The sequence below is a fragment of the Cannabis sativa genome, chromosome 3, assembly GCF_029168945.1.
Source record: "Cannabis sativa cultivar Pink pepper isolate KNU-18-1 chromosome 3, ASM2916894v1, whole genome shotgun sequence".
NCBI classification, from domain to species: domain Eukaryota; kingdom Viridiplantae; phylum Streptophyta; class Magnoliopsida; order Rosales; family Cannabaceae; genus Cannabis; species Cannabis sativa.
Genome location: NC_083603.1, coordinates 13,229,189 through 13,254,666, shown reverse-complemented (window position 1 = coordinate 13,254,666; position 25,478 = coordinate 13,229,189). Strand labels below are relative to the sequence as shown.

The following is a 25,478-nucleotide window of genomic DNA, read 5'->3' as shown; positions in this document are numbered from 1 at the left end:
CAAAAGGGTGAGCATGGGAGCTTACATTGGATTAGAATCACTAAAACCTTGCTATTTTCCCCCTTAAATTGCAGAACAAAACTGATTTCCTCCTTAGTTCCCAGCTAAACAGAAGTAAGAGAGAGAGAGAGAGCTAAAAATCCAATTTTCTGTTTTTCCTCTTTTTGATAAATCTTCTTATTTCCAACTAAAGAAACAAAATTCAATAATGCCGATATCCCTAAGTGGCCAGCAGCCAACATGAGAGGGACCCACCTAACCCTCAACACTTAAATAAAATGACAATAATGCCCCTTACATAAAGCTTAATAACTAAAGTGGCCTAGGGGTAAAATAGTCACTTCACAATACCTCACCTAATCTCGACATTCTCAATGTCTAACTATATTGCCTAACTAAAACTAAAATGCCAAACCATAAGAAAATATGATTCTATTGTCCAAACATCACATTCCAATGTTGTCGGACATAAAATATGAAAAACATAAAATTCCATATATAGAATAAATAACACACCTAGAATTCAAATAAATCTCTATAAATTCATAAATCATAATTAGGAATCTAATTTTATACTTAAGTCCTAATTATCTGCTAAATTTTCATATTAAAATTAAGTGGTCTTTACAATATTACTTAGTTGATCTTAGACCAATTGATCTTAATCCTAAAAAAGATAATTCTGTGTTGTTTATTGCTCTTTCTTATTTTCATTATTCAAACACTTATATTGTCGTTTATTTGACTCCACGTTGTTTACCAAAAATGAGGTCAATATGTATTATTACCGTTAAAAATTAAACTTAGGTATTTATCTGCAACTGAGAGTTAAACTTAGATATTTATGTCACAAATTACTCTAGTTATCATCATAGTCATTATCGTAGTCATCCCTTTCGTCCTCATCATTACCTTCTTGGTCATCTTCTTCAAGAAGGTTTTCGTCATGATTCTCCTCCAGTTTGTGACCATCTCGAGGAGGGTAGTTCCCCACTTTTGATGCCTCACCATCTCCTGCTGAGATCGTCTACATGTCTGTTAGAGGAAGCTAGTTTATCAACTCGCCATAAGAATACCATGTCTCACTTAAGGGCTCACCTAAGAAATCCAAGATTCGCTAAGAGACCCAAGGCTCACCCAAGTAGCCTAAGGCTTGCCTAAGAGCTCCCTCAGCTTACCATGAGTCACCTGCCCAACGACACCACCTAGAGGCATCTCGCTCAAGGCCTCACAAAGAGGTGCCTCACCCAAGGGCTCACGAAGAGGGGCCTCACATAAGGGAACCGCCTAGAGGTGCCTCACTCAAGGGAACCACCTAGGAGTGCCTCACGCGAGAGCCTCACAAAGAGGTGCTTTGCTCAAGGGCACCACCTAGAGGTGCCTCACTTGAGGGCCTCACACAGAGGTGCCTCGCCCAAGGGCTCACAAAGTGGTGCCCATACGACTTGACACCCAACCACCACTACTTCTGTTCTATTGCCACCTGACTCCATTAGAGTAGTACATGGTCTTCCATTGGGAGCACATAGGCTTCTGCTTGTAAGAAAGGCTAATAGAGCTCAACTATAAATGCCTATTCACTCCATTAAAGAGAGGGATGAAAAATTTGTAGCAAGAGAACATCATATTATCAATACAAGCACCATTTTCTCTACAAATCATTTGTCTTCTTTAAGTTCATAAGTTATTTCATACTTTCTATATATTCATTACAAGTTTTTGTTAGAACTTATTTTACCAAGGTCTTAATTTATTAACATGTATGTTTGATTATCACATAAATAATCTAACATCCTAAAATATGAAATTCATAAAACGATTAAATAACAGATAAGATACTAGAAATCCTTATCTTGGTTACAACAAAATTAAATGTCTCCTTCTATTCAATTACTATAACCCTTAATTCTCTTTTGTAGCATGGTTATTGCCAAGTAATAAACTTGAGTCTCTTTCTTGAATTTGCAAACTCATTTTCTACACAGTCTTTCACAAAGATTTGAGTACCATCTTAAATAGAGTGGGTCGGTACTCAACTCAATATAGGGCCGATTTCTAGAGAGATAGTAGAGAGAGAATTCATAAATCTATATATATAGAGAGAGAGAGTTTTTTCTAGTCAGATTTAGGTCAAGTCACTTGAATTAGATTTTCTCACTTATCTGACAAAGCCTCCATCTATTTCCTTATATATGCTCTCTACTAGACTAGGGTTATATTATGTGGGCTAGAAAAAAGATAGTGAGCCCAAAACCATAAGCCTAGCTCGAAATACACTAAGGCCTTAGGGCTTTGATTTTTGTCACTTTATTTCATTAAATGAAAGAAACTTATATTTTTTTTAAAAAAATACCATTCATCTAATGTATTTATTTAAATATTAATTTTATCTATTTAATAATTATAAATATTTATCAAACAAAATTATTATTTTAATATATTTGTTAATTAGATCAATAAAATAATTTCTGATCTTTTATTAATTAGTAAATAAGATTATATTAAAACAAATTTTATTTAGAGCATAAAATTCTAATAATTTCTTCATTTTCCAGCCAATAACTTAGTTCACAAGATTCTACTGTCAACTAATATGTTGATAAAAAATTGCGTCTAAATAACATATAAAGTAGATTAATATTTGAACACTTTATAATAGAAATAAATCCAAATTTAGACTTTTTTGTTTCCATTAAATTAAATTATAAAAATAGTATTTTTATTTATATAAAGTCTTAAATTAAAAAAAAAAATAGTATATTTTATACAATGAATTGTGAATTTTGTAATCTAACTTTAACTTGAAGGAGAAGAAGAAATAAGTAAAGTAATGGTTTCAACTAACTAAATATTTTTTAATTTTTTAAAATAATTCATTAATTACTTAAACATACATTAATCATTTTAATATGTTTTTATAATCGTATTAATAAACATTAAGTTTATTAAAAAATAAATTACAAAAAAAACATTACAATATTATTTACATTTATTGATTTAGTCAATAAATAAAAAAGTTAATTATTTAGGTGGCGTTTGGTAACACTTTTTTAATCAATTTTCTATTTTTAAACTTGGAAAAGTGAAAATATGTTTCAAAAACATGTTCTATAAAATTGTTTTTACTTTTTAATTTTTTAATTGAGAATCAACATTTTAAAAACAAAAAGAAAAAAAATCACTTTCAATATATTTTTAAACAATTTTTTTTTCTTAATCAATATTTTAGACTCCGACCAGATCCGAATCCAAATCCTCGCCACTGCCCTGGCATTGAAGCCGACCTCTGTCTCGAACCCGAATCCGATCCCGAATCTAGACCCAGCTTAAATAAAATCAAAAAATAAAAATAAAAATAAACTTTACAGATCACACTTTTGTTTTGTATTTTTAAAATTGAAAAACAAAAGTAGTTACAGAACGCATTTTTGTTTTTCAAAAACAAAATTTTTAAAAATAAAAATTTTATTTTCATTTTGTGATTAAAAAATTAAAAAAGTAAAGTGTAACCAAACAACACCTTTTATTGTTCTTTTTTGCATTTTTAAAATCTATTTTAAATAAATTTTAATTTTGTTCAAGTAGCATAATCTCTTTTATTGTCACATTTGGCTTCATACAATATTATAGTAATTTTTTTCCTTAGTGAAATGGCTTGATACAATATTTTGTAGTGATTGATACAAAACACTTCTATAAAAATACAAACTACTCTATGCCAAATACACACAATAAAATATTAGAATAGTATACAATTACAATTATACCATTTTCTATAATTCAATATTACTCAAACTTAATTGAAAATGACATGTTTGACCTCAAAAATGTACTTTATTAATTTTTCAATATTTAAATTTTAAATTATCAGCCGGTTTCCTATCTATGTAATTTACTATTATCAACCTATAGTTATTTTGTCTTATTTGAGGGGTGTAATCCTTCAAAAAGTTAGTGAGGGATTACATAATTGGCCTATATATATATACACTAGCAAAAACTTACGTGCGAGACACATATACTAAATTTTATGCTAGGTTTTTTCTATGTTATTTGAAAGTGATACAATTAAAAATTAAAGAAAAAATATTATTAATTATTAGGTGAGATTATTATTATGTGTATCTAAATATTATAGTTTATAATGTTGTCAATCAAAAGTGAATACCGAATGCAATATATTAGTGTTTAAAAAAGCTTGATGATTGAAATATGTTCTTAAGTTATTTCAAAGATAAAATAAAAATTGATGTTCCAATACTTAAAGAAACATTACTTAAATGGGTGTAAGATAAAAAGAAAATTAAAAATCAATCTCTAAATTGTTAATAATTGAAGATAGCATTAGTCTAAAAATTGTAGATAAGAAAACTAATGATAGTCATTGGTGGATTTCAATCTTCATTTGCTTCGATAGAGACAATAGTGTAATTTTTGTATTTTGCACTTTTCATTCTAGTCGGGTCCGCATATATCTGGATTGTCCATTTTTTCTTTGATAAATTGAATATGGTAGTGTCAACAAAGCAGCGGTGTTCCTGCAAACAGTGATGTATTTTTATTTAAGATGATTAGATATGATGTGCATTATTTATTTAATTAAAAAAATCAACTTATGAAAGGCATGTAAAACTATTTTATTTTTTAAAAACTACACCTCTGCAGTATATTTCATTAGTTGGGCAGTAATACACGAAAATATTTTTTCCACAATATCTGCGAACATGACAGCAGATAGGCTCTTTGTATTGTTATCAAGTTCAACATATGCTATAGCACTGTAAAATGCATAATAAGATTGTTAGTATCTTTTTTAATTTTAACTTAATTTTAATAACATCATAAGTTTTTTATAATATACCGTGGTGTAGGAAATCCTTCTTGGCCGCATATTGGCTTGTCACATATGATTCTTTCATCGCGATTGTATAAATTTATTTTTTTATGACATGCGTCACATGACATGTAATAAAAATTCTGGAGAGTATCAGTTATTTTTATTGCCGCCTCAATCCAAAAATATTTTTTCTACATCCAAATCAAATGGTGTTAATAATAGTAAGATATTGAAACAAAAGTTTTATAAAGTAAATATTGTAGTAGTTTTTACCTCATTCAGTTGCAGATTTTTCGTCAACTCTGAAATTTGTATGTTAGTCACTATTTTGTGTAATCCAACAAAAGATTTTGGAGAAGATTCATATGTCAAGTAGTTTGCTATTGCGTTTTTAATTTCCGTTCCGTTACTCTCCGCCCTTAAAATAGAGTAAGTATGATAATTATTATAAATATAGTCTACAAAAATTTAATTTTTTTGTAAAATGTGTAGCTATAATAGTAGCTGCCAAAGGGATGCATATGTCATTGATTGTCTGGTCTACAACTGACTGATCTGTATTGCAGAAAGTAGCATTGAGCATTACTTTAATAAGCCAATGAACATGGATTGGAAGCAGTTTCAACATATTCGAAATAACAATTTCATAAACATCTTGCAAAAAGATAAATTCAGATTTCAGACTTTAAAAATAATGGAATTTGCATCAAATGGGACACAAAGATTATACTTATAACCAACATCTAAATTGAAAATTAAAAACAAAAACAAGTTCACCTGAAAATAAAGTCGGGTGCATGTTGTAAAAGTTTTTGCACAATTAACAGAACCCTTAGCTGAACATATAAAGGAGAGACCAAAAAAATCAGATACAAATCACAAAATATATTATATATGTTCAAATCAACCTTTACCATCGAAGGCATCATACTCATGTAATGGGTCAAGACTCAAGACCAACCTTATTCCTCTGCTCCTTTCCACTATGCCTTACCCTTTCTTAAATTGATTGAGTCAATTGTTTTATTGAAGATGGAAAAAAGAAAGAACACTCACCATTTCCGTATGACATCCATTTAAACATATCAGCATGAGGAAATAGCTTCCTTGGATCAAATAAATTCCCCTTTTCAGCAAAAAAAACAAGCATAATTTCGACCTCGACTAAAATTTGCTAAAATATTGCTTGAAAATTGATTACCGTAATAAACTTTGAGATAATTAGCATTGAATCCCTCAGGAACCGCATTCCCTTCCCTTTGTTCAACTCCATCAATCTCCATTTCGTCCACTACAGCTTTAACTTCTTCCCTCGTCATTGTTTCAGATCAGTGACTCTAAACCTATAAAGAGTGATTCAAATTCCAATAAAGACAATGATAATGATAATCTGCAGCAACGAACACTAAAAGAGTGATTCAATTTATGAAAATGCAGAAACCCTAATCCAAATTGCTCATAGAAAAACAACAAAAATAAAATTAAGGAGAACATTAATTGGAATCGATGAATTCAAAACTTTGAGAAGATACTTAGGCGGTCGCTGCGATATAAATTGGGGATTCCACGAGTTGGGATGCTTTGAGATTTGAAAAAAAGGGACATTATAAATAAAAATAAATTGGAGATTTAACCCCCCTTAACCTCAGCCAAAAAATTGTTATTTTTGAATAATTTTTTTTTAAAAAAAATCACCCAATAATTTCTTATAAACCAAGAATTGAGTTATATAGCCACACTTTATATAGAATAGATATTCTATATAAAATGTGGCTATATAACTGAACTAGTAAACATCCCGCACTTCGCGGCGGATATATAAAATATTTTAAATTATATAAATATTTAAATTGTATATTTTAATTAATAATAATTACTTAGTAAAATTATATTAAAATTTTAACTTTACTAAAAAATTTTGTGACATAAATACTTAAAATACTAAGGTTCCGTTTGGTAGCACTTTTGTTTTCTAATTTTTTAATCACAAAATGAAAGTAAAATTTTGGTTTTTAAAAATTTTATTTTTGAAAAACAAAAATGCGTTCTGTAACCACTTTTGTTTTTCAATTTTAAAAACAGAAAACAAAAGTGTGATTTGTAAAGCTCATTTTTATTTTTATTTTATTATTTTATTTACGTCGGGTCTAGGTACGGAGTCGGATTCGGGTTCAGATCAGAGACCGGGTTCAGGGCCAGGGTCGTGGGGGGATTAGGGTCCAGGTCTGATCGAAGTCCAAAATATTGATTAAAAAAAAACTGTTTAAAAAAAATATTGAAAGTAGTTTTTTCTGTTTTAAAATTTTGATTCTCAATTAAAAAATTGAAAAGTAAAATCAGTTTTATAGAACATGTTGTTAAAAAATATTTTCACTTTTTTAATTTTAAAAATAGAAAACTGATTAAAAAAGGGTTACCAAACGCCACCTAAATTTGTTGCTAATAAATACTGGAATTCGAAAAATAGTAGCATAAATCTTCATTTATGGTTTAATTTTTATTCTGATGTGTGTGTTAAGTTTTGGGTTCGACTTTTATTGTATGTGTTTTTAATGTTTGAGTTTTAGTATTTTACTGGGGTTCTATTGTTTGAGTTTGTGTTTATGAGATCTATTTTTTATTTATTTATTTATTTTTATAGATTTTAAGAACTTGAAATTTGATGTTGTTTCTATTGATTATTGGGATTGAGAGTTTGATTTTTCATACAAAAATTAAAGTTTCCCTTTTCGTTTCATTGATTGAAAAATATTAGTAGAAAGTTTATGGAATCAAAATTTTGAATATATAAAAATAGAATTGAAAAATAGCATTTGAATCGAGAACCAAAATTTATTATTAATCTGTAAAGATAATATGAGTGGAAGAAGATGGAAAAAATTGATTTTGATTTCATTTAATATGTAGATAATATTTTTTCTTTTTTGAATAATACGAATTAATTTTAATTAATTTTTATTTTTTAAAATTATTTTTTCTAAAAGAATTATTAGTTTGGCCAATACTATATTTACATGTAGCACTTTATTGATCAACTAACAGAGCGATGAATTGAGTGTTAAGTTTATAAATTTGAAGATATCAATAGAAGCTTCAATGATGACATCAACTTTATATTTACATGTAGCACTTTTTTTTGTTCAATTCATAATGTTTGATTCATAATAATTTTTTTCTATAAAAAAAAATATTTTTTCTATATTCTGCAAAGTAAAAAAAAAACTTCACACATATATATATAGTTATGAATACATATATATAAATAATTGAATAATTATTTAATTTTATATTATTAATATAGTTTATATTTATTATTATGTGTTTTTAAAAAATAATTAATTTAAGATAGATATTTTATAGAATTTTTTTTTTTTTTTTTGACAAAGTGATTAAAATTACTCATGAATTTACGACGCCCACGTCCGCCACCGGCGCTAGAACCTCCTCAAACCAGGATAGCTCATCGTCTAACCGCAGAGCATGCTTTGCCAACCATTGGCCGCTAAAATCTTAGAGCGAGCCCCATGGGACAAAACTGCCCCCGAAAATTTAGACAATAAAGCTATAACATCTTCCAACAACGCTCCCAACTCAATAAAATACTGAAATTCCACCTGAAAAAATATCAAAAAACAGAATAAAACTTTAATTAGAAAACTATTCAAACTGAATAGAATCAACTAACCACCAAGACTAAGCAACTAGATCTCCCTATAAAATACTAGAACTAGCCAAAGGGTACCCTTTGGCTAGTAACAACTAAATTATAGCATTCTACTTCATAACCTTCATAGGATCCCTATTCCTTACTTTTACCCTTTTAAAAACAAACATAAATAAAATTTTCCTTTTAATATCCATTATTCCTTAAATATTCAAAATATTATATACTAATTCTTTCATTTATTTCTTAAAAGTATTACTTATTTTTAGACTAAAACATGTCAAAATTCTTAATAAGTCAAATTGTATATTATTTTATTTATAGCGTAAAACATGGTATCTATAATCTTTATTCAGCCTAAATTAAACCAAAATTGTATTAATCTCCTTAAAACTTAAGATTGTACTCTTCACATTCAAAAATACCTTTTCCTAATACCTCTTAATCATACATTTAATTATTAATATTAAATTAATATTAATTAATCCAATTCGGTATTATGACATAATGCTTCCTTATTTATTATTTAAAAAGATGACCTCCTAATTATTATACCATTCAAATTATTATAAAAATATTAGATTTTTTTTTCTTATTTACTTTTTTTAATTTAAAAAAATTAAAAATTTAATTTTTTTTTTTACTTTTTTTTTCTTCTTCTTTTTTCTGCAGATCCCTCCCACGCCAAACTAACCCCAGTATACAACCACGCCTCCTCCTCCACCATTGTCTAGCTCTTGCGTGCCTCCACAACCTCTATTCTCCAGCCTAACCCCAAAACCAGCTTACCATATCTCTCTCTCTCTCTCCCTCTCTCTCTTCTATCTCATTACCATCTTGTTTCAAATGCCCATTTCTCTTCTTAATGATCTGAACAACTTGCTCCATCTTCTCCTGTGGCAAACTCTGCAACCCAACTCCCAATCTGTGCTTCTCTTTCATGTTCATCTCCCTCTTGTTAGGATCCTTTGCCTTCGACTTCAGCTGCTTCAAAGGCTTGACTGGAGGTGCCTTCATAGGGGAAGGTGTACGGACTGGTGATTGAACGGAAGGAGGTGGGATAGGAGGAGGAGGAGTCGGGTTTGACGAGCTCGCCGGAGCGGGAACCCGTTCGGGTTCTTGTTTCTTCTCTGCTCTGAACGAAATCTCTTCACGTTTAGGCCTCTCGGGTTCCACATGATCCCAAGAACTCGCCTGTAATCTTTGTAAGGTCGTTCGGGTCCAGGCCCTTCTTCCAATTGCTTTTTCAGAGGCTGATACAGCTCCTCAAACCTAGCCAGAAGCTGTTCAGCCATGGCGTAAATGTCGTGCCCTTTGGGATTATAAGTCATGGCGTTGTGAAACGTTAGCCTCACATCAGATGCAAAATCTACTGGCGATGTGTAGAGGTTCTTGGCGAGGTTCGATTTAACGGTACCCAGATCCATCGGGAGTTTGATTATGTCGTGGTAATCGTGGAGCCCCTCGGCTAGGGCATCAACGGGCTTGTTAAAGACCCATGCGTGCTTATGCTTTATCAGATTAGATAATATCAGATTGCAATTCTTCATCAAAATTGGGTTATCCCAATGCGATCGCTTGAAATTGGAGCTCGATTCTTTAGCGAATTGATTCAAATTCGAGGGTGGGAGGGTTTCTGCAGACAAAAGAAGAAGAAAGAAGAAAGAAGAAGAAGAAAAAGAAAAAAAAAATAAAGTAAAAAAAAAATTAATTTTTTAATGTTTTTAAATTAAAAAAAGTAAATAAGAAAAAAAAAATCTGATATTTTAATTTTTTTTTAATATTTATAATTATTTTTTAAAACTAATATTACGTGGACCACTAAAAATTTGCCACGTGTACAAGTGTGTACACGTGGACAGTCCACCGTGGCACTTAACTTTAATTTTTGGACGGAGGTGTGCAGACCAAAACGGAACCAGGGTTTAGGTAGTTTAGCTGCCAAAAATTCGGTTTTTGTGGTTAAGTGTTACAAATCGTAAAGTTCGGGTGGTTTAGCCGCCAATATCCCTAGAATTTTTGTGCTTTTTTATTTTTAATTTTTAAAAATAGCTTAAACATATGTATATAAAGAAACATGTATATTTTTTGTTTTACAAATTTCTTTGTTAAAAAGACTTTAGAATTGTCTTCATGTATTTTCCTTTATCAGAACTTATCTTTAGAGTATAAAATACATGAATTTTTCATTTTCACTGACTTGTCATTTCCATCAGTTGCACCACAGCGAACTTGCCACCTCCCCTCCAACTGCAACTTCTTTTCAACCTTAGTGACAGTTGATGTGGCTGCAAGAGAAGTTGAGGCACCACCAACCACTCGTATCAATGAAGAACCAGAAGAAAAGAAAGAAGCCAAGAAAATTGGTACATACATATAACAAATCTTTTTGCATTTGTCATTTATTTATTATTGTGATTTCATGCTTCATGTTTGAACCTAATATATCTTGATTGTATGCTCACATCAAGCGTTGACTCACATACCATTTTGATATATTGTATATTTGATTATTATAAAATTGTTAAGTTTGTGCATTGATTTTTGTAGGTATATATTAATTTAATTTAATATAAATAATAATATAAATTGAGTGGTTATTAAATTATTTTAAATTTTTTCAAAATTTACAAACCAACATGCGGACATGAAGTGTAACGCCTGTATTTAAAAATTTACTAAACTCAAAAGATAATTTTAATATATTATAATTATATAAATATATAGGTCGGGATCCCGAGTATCAAAATACGATTTAAGAGTATTTTACTAATACAATATCCACTAGTAATATTTTTTTTTTAAACAACAGGCAACTAAACTATACTTCAAAATATTATAAGACCGAGACCGTCCAGGTTGCACTGCCGCGATATGTACAATCATTGCCAAGCTCCATCTCACTGTTCCTCCAGCTTAGCTTTTCCTTTACCTACACAAGGTAGCAAACTGATGAGTCAACAGACTCAGTAAGATAAGCAAGACATATATATAAGTAATGCGATGTCGGCTTTGTGTTTAAGCCGCTCTGAACTCAATAACTGAGCTCACCAAATGAATAAGAACGTTCTTAAGAGAAGTACGACCACTGTACCAAATACACTAAAGTACCAACTCTGTACTCGTGTTGGTAGAGTCATAACTGTACTTCTGGGAATTACTAAGTGTTGTACCACATGCACGACGTACCCCCTGACACTCGTGTTGGTAACACCGTAACCATAATAATATACAACACTATACTAACACTCTTTAAATTACATAAAAATTATTGCTAGTAGTGTAAACATCCAAAACAAGCATATATTCATATATACATTCTTACGCTATCTTACCTCGTTCCGTGCTCAAGTGTGCCGGTCAGCCTGAGTGGAAACGCAGCTCGACGCTTTACAGGGCCCTAAACCATAACGTTCAAAATTCGATGAGAGACACGCTAAAACTCCTATCGAGGATTTAAAATCAAAACTAAGGATAACCCTATCGATAAATAGGATGCTAACACCTAAAATAACACAAAACAGGGAAAACTAGGGTTCGGGAAAAAGCCCCAACTGGCAGACCGGTTCCCAATCGGAACCCCAGTTCCTGGGTACCAACCGGTCGACCGGTTGCTAGAGGTCTCCTAGAACCGGTCGACCGGTTCTAAGCTGGAAACCCCAAAACCGATCCCTTTAATTCAAATCAACCCCAAAACTTCCAGAATACCTGTATGCACTATAATGAAGCATATTCAAGCAGCAGAATACAATAAACGACACAAAATCTCAAGATACCATTAGAGGTCAAGGTTTGAGTTCATAAACTCAAACCTTGTTACAATCTCACTACCACAACCAAAAACAACTCAAATCCACCTAAATAACCTCAAGCAAACTCCAGAATTCTAATTAAAACAACAATTATAACCACAGCTCCAAAATTCCTACAACTTTTACTTCAAAACCTAGCTTAGACTTAAGAATTACTAAAAAGAGAAAGATTAGAACACAATACCTTAAACACAAGCTTCAACACCCTTGATTACTCCTGAATTCAGCTATGAAAGTCCAAACTTTGGGCTGAGAATGAGTGAGGTTCGAAGGAGAGAGAGAGAGGAGTGAAGAGTAAATGAATTTTCTAGGTTTTCTTTTTATTTCCTTTTAATTTTTAATTTTTTTTTCTTTTCAATCACATATAACCCAATCCAAAATATAATCAGCCCCCCGAATCCACCACAAGACAAATAACCACTTAGGGAAAAAGACTTATTTACCCTTTAGATAAATTAAAATGAGTAAAAACTCCCAAGGGTAAACTAGTCATTTACCAAACCCTAAAAATTCCATCACCTCCAATACCCAACAATGATACCCCGAAAATAATACTCTAAACATATAAACGCAACTCTCTAAAGGCCCAACGTCGCTTTCCACAGCTTCCGAACACAACACAGAAATTGAAATATTTACGTAAATAGCATAATAACATATAAGAACTTAAATATATTTCCACAATATGCATTTTGTAAATATTAATTAAATCTCATACATAACCTTAATTGAATAGTAATTCAAAAGGATAATCTTAGGCATTATTTACAATTATCCCCCCATTAACAGGATTTTGTCCCTGAAATCTAACCTAAACAACTTTGGATGTTGAGTCCTCATATCAGACTCTAATTTCCAAGTGGCTTCCTCCACTTTACTATTCCTCCAGGGCACCTTAACCAAAGCTATGGTTTTACTTCGAAGGACCTTTTCTTTCCTATCCAGAATTTCCACTGGTTGCTCGTCATAAGATAGGCCCAGTTGTAACTCCAATGCCTCATAACTTAGGACATGCATTGGATCAGACACGTACTTTCTCAACATGGAAACATGGAATACATTGTGCACAGCTGACAAGGATGGAGGTAAGGCTAACCGATAAGCCACCTGTCCAACTTTTTCAAGTATTTCAAAAGGTCCTATGAACTTAGGACTTAGCTTACCTTTCTTTCTAAAGCGCCTAGTTCCTTTCATTGGGGACACTTGTAGAAAGACAGGGTCTCCAGGTTGGAATGTAACATCTCGGTGTTTAGGGTCTGCATAACTTTTCTGCCTGCTCTGCGAAGCAAGCATTCGAGCTTTAATCTTATCTATTGCCTCACTTGTCTTCTGGACCAACTCAGGGCCCAAGTATTTTCGTTCTCCTGTTTCGTCCCAATGGATAGGGGATCGACATTTCCTGCCATAGAGCAGCTCATAGGGAGCCATTCCTATGGTACTTTGATAGCTGTTATTATAGGAGAATTCAATCAGAGGCAAATACTTACTCCATGACCCTCCAAAATCCATGACACAAGCTCGTAACAAATCTTCAAGTATCTGAATAGTTTGCTCAGATTGCCCATCTGTTTGAGGATGAAAGGCCGTGCTGAATTTCAAGCTAGTTCCCATGGCTTTCTGCAAACTCACCCAGAATTTTGAGGTAAATTTAGAGTCTCTATCTGAAACGCTAGACTTTGGTACCTCATGAAGACGAACAATCTCTTTCACATACAAGTCAGCATACTGATCCACTGAATAAGTTACCTTGTCTGGCAAGAAATGGGCTGACTTTGTAAAGCGATCCACTACAACCCAAACTGAGTCGTACATTCCTGTGGTTCTGGGTAAACCAACCACAAAGTCCATCGCAATGTCTTCCCACTTCCATTCTGGAAGCGTCAATGGTTGAAGTAATCCTGCAAGTCGCTGATGCTCGGCCTTAATTTGTTGACAAGTTAAGCACTTAGTGACGTATTCCACTACATCCCTCTTCATCCCATACCACCAGAAGTATGACTTTAAATCTTGATACATCTTAGTAGTTCCCGGATGCAATGAGTAAGGGGTAGTATGAGCTTCATCAAAAATTTCTCTCTTAAGCTCGGTGTTATTAGGGACACACACTCGCGCTTTAAACAATATCGTTCCACTGTCAGAGATTGAGAAATCCTTAGTTTTGCCTGCTAAGACATCTTCTCGAATCTTAACCAATTCAGGATCTTCTAATTGAGCCATTTTGATTCTTTCCAACAAGTCTGACTGAAGTGTCAGATTATGCAATTTCTCAGTCACCAACTCAATGTTTGCCCTAGACATATCTGCGGCTAACTGAGGGGAGATCATTACCAAATTAAAATTCTGATCAGGTCCTTTTCGGCTTAAGGCATCTGCCACAACATTTGCTTTTCCAGGATGATATAGGATTTCACAGTCATAGTCCTTCACCAGCTCTAACCACCTCCTTTGTCTCATATTCAGATCCTTCTAAGTGAAAAGTACTTGAGACTCTTGTGATCAGTATAGATTTCACACCTTTCACCATATAAGTAGTGTCGCCAAATTTTCAAGGCAAACACCACTGCTGCAAGTTCCAGGTCATGAGTTGGGTAACGCTGCTCATAATCTTTCAATTGTCGAGAAGCGTAAGCTATGACTTTATCTGCCTGCATCAGTACACAGCCCAAACCCTGCCTTGATGCATCACAATACACCACAAACTTCTCTTGATCAGATGGCAAGGCTAAAACAGGAGCTGTAATTAGTCGATGCTTCAGTTCTTGAAAACTTTTCTCACACTTATCCGACCATATAAACCACTCATTTTTCTTAGTTAACTCGGATAACGGCATTGCAATCTTAGAAAAACCTTCCACAAAACGCCGATAGTAACCCGCTAGACCGAGGAAACTTCGAACTTCAGTGACTGTTTTGGGTCTAGGCCAATTCTTCACTGCTTCAATCTTCCCTGGATCCACCATAATCCCGTCTTTTCCAACTATATGCCCCAGGAAAGACACTTGCAACAGCCAAAACTCACACTTTTTGAACTTCGCATAAAGTTTATGATCTCTGAGTCACTGCAGAACCATTCGGAGATGCTGTTCGTGTTCTGCTTCTGACCGAGAGTACACAAGAATATTGTCGATAAATACAATTACAAAGTTATCGAGGAAATCCTTGAATACCCTATTCATGAGATCCATAAAGGCTGCTGGTGCATTTGTTAACCCAAATGACATGACCGGGAACTCATAATGACCATACCTGGTTCGGAAGGCTGTCTTCGGAATATCCTCTTTCCGAATTCTCAACTGATGATATCCAAATCTCAAGTCAATCTTAGAGAATACCGTCTTGCCCTGAAGTTGATTAAACAGATCGTCAATTCTAGGCAAAGGATATTTATTTCTAATAGTTAACTTATTCAGCTCCCGATAATCAATACACATCCGAAGAGTTCCATCCTTTTTCTTTACAAACAGAACCGGAGCTCCCCAAGGTGACACACTAGGCCGTGTGAACCCTAGATCCAACATCCCTTGGAGTTGTATCTTTAGTTCTTTTAATTCGGCAGCTGCAATTCAGTAGGGTGCTTTTGAAACAGGTTCTGCTCCAAGAATTAGATCAATGATAAAATCTATCTCCCGCTGAGGTGGCAACCCAGGTAATTCCTCTAGAAACACATCCAGGAATTCCTTAACCACTTTAACCTCTTCAGGTCCAGGTAACACAAGTTTACTGGAATCCACTACAACTGCCAAGAATCCAACACATCCACTGCGTAACAAATCCCTAGCTTTCAACGCTGAGATTCTTGGGACACGAGAACCTTGAACCGAAACAACAAAAATAAATGGTTCCTCATTCTCCGGTTGAAAAATCACCATTTTTCCGTTTACAATCGATACTAGCAGAATATTTGGACAAAAAGTCCATTCCGAGTATAATATCGAACTCGGCCAATGGTAACTCCACTAGATTAGCGCTCAATTCTCTGTCTTCAACTCTAATTAGTACTGATCTAACCCACTTTCTTGAAATAATTAATTCCCCATTAGGCAACAGGGTTCCAAATCCCGTCTCGAAAATATCACTAGGTCTATCAAGTTGATTAAGAACTCTCAATGATACATAAGATCAAGTAGCACCCGAATCAAATAAAACAGTAAATACAAGACCGTTGATAAGAAGCTGACCTGTAACCACGGAAGGACTGGCAGCAGCATCAGCCTGAGTGATAGCAAATACACGTGCAGGTGCAGGTGCTGGTTTGGCTTCAGGCTTTGGTTCCTCTTTCTTCAACTGAGGACAGTCTTTCTTAAGATGTCCCACTGAGCCACACTGAAAGCAAGCTCTCCGGTTACAAGTCCTGGGATGATGTTTCTGTTGGGTTTTATGCCCTAAATAAAACTCATTTCAATATAATCAGATTTACTTATTAATATAGATCAGAAATAACATTTAATGTTGCATGGTTCACATGATTTATTTCATGATTATATGTACATAATGTATAAATTCATCTGAAACCCTTTTCACATACATGATCCTGTTTATTGTGCCGTCAACACATTGGAAAGTAAACATGACTATGTGAATAAAGTTTCCTAGATTTATCAGACACAGGGTTTTACTGATATGATAATCTACAACAAGAGTTTACTTGTATTTGGAGAAATACTATGTTCTTTCCAGAACATTGGTTAAAGTAAAGCTCAGGTTGGATGCATGGAGTATGCATCGGAAGGGACCGATATTGAACTTTGACTTAGATTTAATTAAACTTACCGTAGAATCTATTCAAGTCAATATCGCCAAGTTGATCCTAGATTAAATGATCTTAATCCTGTTATGATTAGGCTCAATCTTGAAAGGCTATTCGTGTTCTTTGATTTGTTAGTTAAGCCTACTTTTAGGTCAGGGTGATACGTACATTTTGGGAACACGGTAGTGCAATTGAGTGGGAGCGCTATCATAAACATGGAATCTATAGCTTCTATCTGGCGAATAGTAAGCAAAGGATGATCTCCTTCGAGCTTGACCAAACGAACATAAATGGTGGAGTACTCATTTCACATAAGCTGAAATATCATTTATACGGGGTCAAGTGTTTTAAGGATAAAATACATTGTAGGGTGTAACGGTAATCTAATCCCTTTACAGTGTAGATCATTCATATAGAGGATCATTGATCACATTAGGATTATAACAATGGATAACTAATGATGTGTCTATATGGTGGAACATATAGAGCATTCTATATACTGAGAGTGCAATTCTAAGTTCTATGCGTGGATTCAACGAAGAATTAATAAGTTAGTGAATTTTAGTGCTAAATTCTTGATCTACTTATTGGAAGCTCGGTTATATAGACCCATGGTCCCCCCACTAGTTGAGATAATATTGCTTGTAAGACTCATGTAATTGGTTTTGATTAATCAATTATAATTCTCAAACTAGACTATGTCTATTTGTGAAATTTTCACTAAGTAAGGGCGAAATTGTAAAGAAAGAGTTTATAGGGGCATATTTGTTAATTATGATACTTTGTATGGTTCAATTAATAAATATGATAAATGACAATATTATTTAATAATTATTTATAGTTATTAAATAGTTAGAATTGGCATTTAAATGGTTGAATTAGAAAATTGGCGTTTTTGAGAAAATCAGATGCAGAAAAGGTAAAACTGCAAAATTGCAAAAAGTGAGGCCCAAATCCACTAGTATAGGGCCAGCCACTTTTGTAGGAAATTTAAACTGATATTTTCATTATTTTAATGCCAAATAATTCAAACCTAACCCTAGTGGAATGCTATAAATAGATAGTGAAGGCTTCAGGAAAATTACACTTAAATTTTCTATTTTTCCTTCAGAAAAAAAAAAACTGAGCTTTCTCTCTCCTTATCTTTAGCTGACCACTCTCTCTCTTCTTCCTTAGAATTTCGAAATCCTTAGTGTATGAGTAGTGCCCACACACATCAAGTGATACCTCAATCATAGTGAGGAAGATCGTGAAGAAAGATTATCAGCAAAGGAGTTTCAGCATCAAAGATTCAGAGAAAGAGATCCAGGTTCAGATATTGATAATGCTCTGCTACAGAAAGGAATCAAGGGCTAGATATCTGAACGGAAGGAGTCATTATATTCCGCTGCACCCAATGTAAGGTTTTCTAAACTTTATATGTGTTTAATTTGTCGTTTTAGAAAGTTCTTATTTAGGATGTTAATAAACATACTTGTGAGTAGATCTAAGATCCTAGTAAAATAATTTCCAACAACTGGCCTCAGAGCCATGGTAATTGATTTACTTGCAAGAAATTTGGACTTTAAAACGATTGTTTGTATGTTCTTTGGATGGTATCATGTTGTATTGAGTGTTATTTGATGATTGATTGATGTTTGTGAAATTTTCGTGAAAAATAATTGCGATTTTATCTCTGGAATTATTTTTATTGGATAGTATGGAAAAAATTAAGCAAGTTAGCCTTTTACAGAACTTAATTTGGATTTTATTTGAATTAGTTATGATTTTTTGAAGATTTGACAAAATTGGGGCTGTGCTGATATTTTCCTGCGATCGCAAATCTGTCCGTACAGTTTCGAAATTTTTTGTTTTTCTTCAATTTTTCATGCTTTTTCATGGAATTAACTTCCAATTTTTTGTATAGTTTTGTATTTATACTATTACTATTCCTAATTCAATTCTAATTATCATTTTGAATTAATTTAATATTTTTTAAATTTAATTCAAGATATTAGTGTAATTTGAATTTGAATAGAATTAGTATATATCTTCTTGCTTAAAAATCTATCTTATTTTTAAATTTGATTATATCTTATTTTTTTTAAATTTAAGGTCAGATTTTATAAGATATTTATAAAATTTTTTAAGATATTTTTTAAAATATCTTATCTTTTAAGATATTTTTAATTATATCTTATCTTTTAAGATTTTTTTTTAAAATCTTTTTAGATATTTTGACCTTATTTAAATTTAAAATAAGATATTTATAATCATGTAATTTTAAATAGATGTAAGATATTTTGCTAACTTTTAAATTTTGTTATTTTATTTATTTAAATTAAATTTAAAATCTGAAAAGATATTTCATTTATCTTTTCTAATTTTTTATTTAATTTTTATTTATAAAATAACATTTAAAATTTAAAAGTAGTTAGCAAATTTTGAAATGATATTTAGGTTGGTTCAAACCTAATTTTTCAAAATTGTAGGTTTAATTTTAAATTTAAATATTTAATTAATTTTCGATTTTTTTTTTTTTAAAAAAATCTTTTTTAATAATATTTCGAAATTAATTATTTAATTTAAAATTAAATAAATCCTACATCCAACTATCCAGCTAACCCTGTTGCAGGAGTATGTGTTTTAGCTTGTTTGTAAGTTTTTAAAACCTATTATTACTTGATTGCAAATAGCCATGGTTACTTTTTGCCAGATCTAATGATCTGATGGCTCCCTTGGTCAAGATAATAATTTGTAACAGGTATAATTTACAATCTTCTTTCATCTGTGTATGACCTAGCAACATGATAGGACCCATCCAAAGTGTGCCTGTGTGAGCCTATGTGTTTAATTTTATTATAGATGCATATAGGTTGTTGTTGCTAAAATAAATTATCATAGTTCTTGATAGAATTTATTTAGGTCCATTTAGTTATTGGGCTTATTCAATTAATAACAGTTGTTCTTATTAAGGTTAAATTCCTCTCTTTTGGGCCTTGTGTGAGAGTTGGGAGCCATAGAAGTGGGTACGACATACTGAACCCAGCACCCCCTCACACAAACCACCCCAATTGTGAAGGCCCATTTGCCTGATTTGAACAACTGTACTAGGTTAATTACACTAGTTTAACCTAATAAAATTGATTAGCAACATAATTAATTTCATTTATTTTGAAATTAATTTAGAAAATTATAGTTTAAAGAATTTTATATTCTAAGCTAAACTATATGTATTTTCTTGTATTTAATTAAATATAGAATTATAACCATCTAGATTCTTTCTGGAACTTAATTTAAATTTTTCATTAAATATTCCTATTTAAGTTGATATTTAGTTATCTTCAACTAACCAACTTAAATCTGAATATCTATTGAATTCAAAATTTCAAAATTAAGTTGAGGAATTTTAGGCATTGGTTATTAAGATTCTTTAGATATTTTTTAAGTTAATATCTTTTCGAATATTAACTTAAAATGGAATATTTTCAAATTAAGTGGTTACAACTTAATTTTTGATATTTAATTAAATTTAAATTTGAAAATATTTAAGTTCTAGATTTTTTCTAATACAACTTAAATTAGATATTTTTTCAAATTTTGTGGAAAAGATACTTTGTTAAATAAGATATTTTCTAGATAGTTATTTCTAGACTACTTATTATTTCTAATATTAAATAGGAAAATATTATAAATTGTGAAATTAATTATTTAAATAATTAATTTTGGTACAATTTATTGTAAGTATATTTTTCCTAGTATTAAACTAGAAATTAATAATTAAGCCTTCTCTACACTTAATTATTTATTTCTTGAATTTAATACATTTAATTAATTTGAAAATTAAATATCTAAGTTGATTTTTATCATCATACTTAAATATTTCTTTTTCATGACATTTAATTAAATAGAAAATTATTTTTAGTTGAAATTTATTTTTTCAACTAAATTTAAATAATTTTCAAAATATATTTTTTTTATTTTATTAATCAATTTTTGAAATTGCATTTCTTAAATGCTAGAATTTCGAATTTTATCTTGAAAAATAGATTAAGTTGTAAATTAATTATTTATTTTAATTAATTCTTGGATCAACTTAAATCAATGATTTTTTCATTTATTGATTAATTTAAAATAAATTGAATTAAAGTATATTATTAGAAATTGAATTAATTAGTCAAAGGAAAATCTAGATAGATGATATTTTTGCTTGAAGTATTTTTCTAGTGTATTTAATTAAATAGAAAATTAATATTTAAGTTGATTTTCATCATCATACTTAAATATTTGAAATTTTTCTTATATATTTAATTAAATAGGAAAATTATATTTTTTGTTGTAAATTAATTTTATTAATTAATTTTGGGCCAACATTAAATTAGAATAATTTTTCCAGGATTAATTTTTTATTTTAACATGCATTTTCGAAAATTGTATTCTTAAATACTTTAATTTTTCGAAATGCAATATATATTTATAGAAAATTAAATTTGAGTTGTAAATTAATTTATATTAATTTTGTAACAACTTAAATTGAATATTTTTCTAAATATTTATTGGAAATTATTACTAAGATGGAAGAAATACATGTTATTTTCATATCCATCTAAGTAAAATTTATAAATATTAAATTAAAATTTATATTTAGAATTTTTCATTCTAAATTGGAAATTTTAAATAAATATATATTTAAAATAAATAAATTAAATAAAGAGAATCAAAGAAAATACAACTCACTTTAAATAATGAGCTTGATTATTATTAAGATATTCGATCTCCATTGTTGGTCTTACAAAAGTTAAATGTTTTCAATATAACCTCGAGACGCTAGACTTCGTCCCCCTATGGATGGTTATTCGTTGAACGCATTTAACACCGTAAGATTTCATTTGATAAGTGTTTTGTAAGTTTTCGTCTCTATTAGACTCTCCCCTACGGCGACTACTTAGAGATAAACTTATGAAACATGAAACAATGGTGGAAGCTCATAAAATGAGAATGACCTTGACTCTCGCCTACCGGGACAACGTTGGATTCTTATTTTGATCGAATAAAAGGTTGCTAGAATGGTTTCTATTTTAGATGAGCTGACAACTCTATTCAATAAATGATGCTTTGACTCTCGCCTCTTAGGGACCTTTGTATCAGTTTGTTGAAAACCTTGGAAATTATTTAGGATTGTATGTTTTAGTATTTTCACTAGTCATTCCTACTTGCTATATGTTTATAATTTCTGAATTGTGTATGAATTTATATTGAACCATGTTATTTTCTGTTATTAAGTTGTAGTTTAATTTCGAATCTTCATTGTTGGTCTAACATGTTTGTTTTTCTAATGAGATAAATCCCTACTGGATTTTCACCATTAGACATACATAATAGTGTTAGATCTCGAAAGATAAATATTGTATAAGCGACATCTAGCTGTTCATCAATTGATGACACCTAAGACTAGTATTTTTACGATATGAAACAAGAAGATTACATAAATAAGATTACTTTGTCTTTCGCTAATCGAAGCATCGTTGGATTCTTATTTATAAACGAAATTATCCTAATTCCTCTTAGCTTATTCATTTCGAATTAGCTTTAAAAACATATCATTGGTTGAATGGTCTATAAATCATTTCATGTCATTCTATATTTTCTCTTAAGAAATTTAATGACGAATATGATTATAATCCCGAAATTCTATTCCCAATTGATATAAATCCTCAATCTTAGAAATCTCCTACTTGTATGGGCAAAGCTGACTTAGAGTTTGTATTAGTAGTGGTGGTCCAAGATAGAATTACTCATAATATTTGGTATAAATTTAAGTCTTTGACTTTAAATTTAGAATCCAAAAAGAAATTTTCTTATATTTCTAATTCCAGAATACAATACAGTTACACTTTCTCAAGTGTTTAATATCCATCTTCTATTAATGGATTAAAACTGTATGGAATATGAGTTAGGTATTCTGTGACCAGGATCCACTTGCAGTATTCTAAGAACTCTTTGATGTAACTAAACCTATGTCATCAAAAGACACTACCACATTTTTTTTATCTATGGCATTTGTATCTTGTTCATAGTGGATTTGACAAGATCAATCTCTGCAAAGAGTTAATATGCCTATATCCACTGAAAGTAGTTCATCTCATTCGCAGATGGATGTACATTCAGGGGTGGATAAGAGTTTTTCGTTGTATTCTTCAAACGATAACTCTAGATTATACCTTTTAGCAAGAAATTTGAAATGTTTGAAAAATTTCATTAATTTCTAGCAATGGTTAAAACCATTAAGGTAAGTGGTTAAAGATCTTGCGAACTGATAGGGGTGGAGAAATATTTAGTAGATATGCAGTTCAAAGATCATTAAATTGATTTTTGAATTATATCCAAACTTACCTCCCCAGAAATTTCGAGTTGCATGTTGATGATTAGTTACTAGTCGTTGCCTAATTCCTTCTATGGTAATACAATTTCAGAATGATGTAATGGTTGTATACTTAATGTAAATCATTACTAGATTCATGGATGACCTAATCAAAATCTTAAGAAAAGCTAGAACCATTAACCATGGTTTGTTAGCTATTCTAAGTGATTAGGGGTGGACCATCCCATTGTCAATAGATAAGAAAGTGTTTGTTCAAACAAATACTACTTTTCTAAGATAATGACTAAGTCTGAAAACAAGTAGCAAATAAAGGAGATATTTAATTCTTGATTCCAAAAGTGTTCTATCATCTTATATAACATATGATGATCCCACTGCCTCTGTTGTCTTGTCACAACCAAAGAGGTTAATACCATTTAGTTTTCTTCGACATAATTCACAATACCTCGCCGTAGTGGGAGAGTTTCTAGGAACTCGCCTTCTTATGACTTGGGAGACACTAGTGATTAAAATCCATTGTGAGTTTAAACAAGCAATGGATTGTCAAGATAAGAAACTAAGAAGAAAGCCAATAGAATTATGGTTTAATCCATTCACATGGAGTAACCTAAAGTTTTCTATTACAAGGACATAAAAGGAAATTTTAGTTTATAAGTCTATTCAATGGACTTAACAAAACTTCCTGTTCCTAGTATTATAGGTTTGAGTTTATCTAAACCTATGGCTTGTGGTATACCTGGTAATTACTGACTCTAATGCAAGCAACTTACTTTAGTAAGATGCTGAAGCATTTTCTTTCTAATGGCAATCTATAGAAGCTTCACAACTTCTTAGGTATAGATTTTATTTATCTAAGGAAAAGTCTCAACTATTCCAGAAAAGATAAAGCCATGAAAGAATTTCTTAAATCAACAGTTAGAGGTCTTAGATATGCTTTTGTATGCCTTAGACCAGACACCTGCTGTTGAGTGGGAGTAATGAGTAGGTATCAGATTAATCCAGGAGAAGAACATTGGAAGACAATCAAGTAAATCTTAAGATTAAGAAGAGGAACTATATGTTAGTCTATAAGGGTGTGTTTAAAACTCTTAGACTTCACCATATCAGATTTCGAAATTTTCCTTTGTGCTAGAAAATCTTTCTGATAAGATGGTGTACACTCTGGGGGTGGAATAGTGATTTTGGAGAAGTGTAAAAACCTATCTGAAGTCTCTAGGTCTACCAGAGAGGGACTGAATGTTAAAGCTGCAGGAAAGGTACTTATTCAGTCTAAGGAAAGTTTTATACATCTTTGGCACCATTCCAAATTGCCTTAAACTACTAGTGTTAATTTCCTGATTAACCAAAAGTAGTTGCCAAAGGTATAGAATCCAGTATCCCAAGAGAGTAGACATATAGAGAGGAATTTCACATTATCAATGATTTTGTGATTAAAGGAAGAGTAATGGTGGAGAAAAGGTTGTGGTTAATTCAACCTTTCAGATCCTATTACGAGGAGTTTACTACTACTACACTTGATTTATATATCAAGGTGTTGAGATTATTTGAAACGCACTTTTTGTTTTATATTAGTGCAAGTGGGAGTTTGTTGGGTTTTATGCCCTAAATAAAACTCATTTCAATATAATCAGATTTACTTATTAATATAGATCAGAAATAACATTTAATGTTGCATGGTTCACATGATTTATTTCATGATTATATGTACATAATGTATAAATTCATCTGAAACCCTTTTCACATACATGATCCTGTTTATTGTGCCGTCAACACATTGGAAAGTAAACATGACTATGTGAATAAAGTTTCCTAGATTTATCAGACACAGGGTTTTACTGATATGATAATCTACAACAAGAGTTTACTTGTATTTGGAGAAATACTATGTTCTTTCCAGAACATTGGTTAAAGTAAAGCTCAGGTTGGATGCATGGAGTATGCATCGGAAGGGACCGATATTGAACTTTGACTTAGATTTAATTAAACTTACCGTAGAATCTATTCAAGTCAATATCGCCAAGTTGATCCTAGATTAAATGATCTTAATCCTGTTATGA

At 31.3% G+C, this 25,478-nt stretch overlaps 2 protein-coding genes across 4 annotated transcripts; both read right to left on the bottom strand.

Moving 5' to 3' along the window:
• Positions 1 to 4,047: 4,047 nt before the first annotated feature.
• LOC133035637 (uncharacterized) lies at positions 4,048 to 6,436 on the bottom strand. Of its 3 annotated transcripts, none has more exons than XM_061111682.1 (6): positions 5,894 to 6,363; positions 5,615 to 5,673; positions 5,111 to 5,255; positions 4,862 to 5,028; positions 4,658 to 4,778; positions 4,048 to 4,538 (listed from the first exon to the last, which is right to left on the bottom strand). In XM_061111682.1, exons 1-6 carry the CDS (start codon positions 5,927 to 5,929, stop codon positions 4,395 to 4,397), a joined length of 672 nt encoding a protein of 223 aa, XP_060967665.1. In that variant the 5' UTR covers positions 5,930 to 6,363; the 3' UTR covers positions 4,048 to 4,394. The 3 variants fall into 3 exon arrangements, with proteins under 3 accessions (XP_060967665.1, XP_060967664.1, XP_060967666.1); XM_061111681.1 differs by adding an exon at positions 6,370 to 6,436 and having other exon boundaries at positions 4,050 to 4,538; positions 5,615 to 6,180; XM_061111683.1 differs by lacking the exon at positions 4,658 to 4,778 and having other exon boundaries at positions 4,051 to 4,538; positions 5,615 to 6,363.
• Positions 6,437 to 9,187: 2,751 nt separating this feature from the next.
• Positions 9,188 to 10,140, bottom strand: LOC133035638 (transcription factor GTE3, chloroplastic-like). The gene has a single exon (XM_061111684.1). It carries the CDS (start codon positions 10,049 to 10,051, stop codon positions 9,515 to 9,517), a length of 537 nt encoding a protein of 178 aa, XP_060967667.1. The 5' UTR covers positions 10,052 to 10,140; the 3' UTR covers positions 9,188 to 9,514.
• Between the last annotated feature and the right edge of the window lie 15,338 nt (positions 10,141 to 25,478).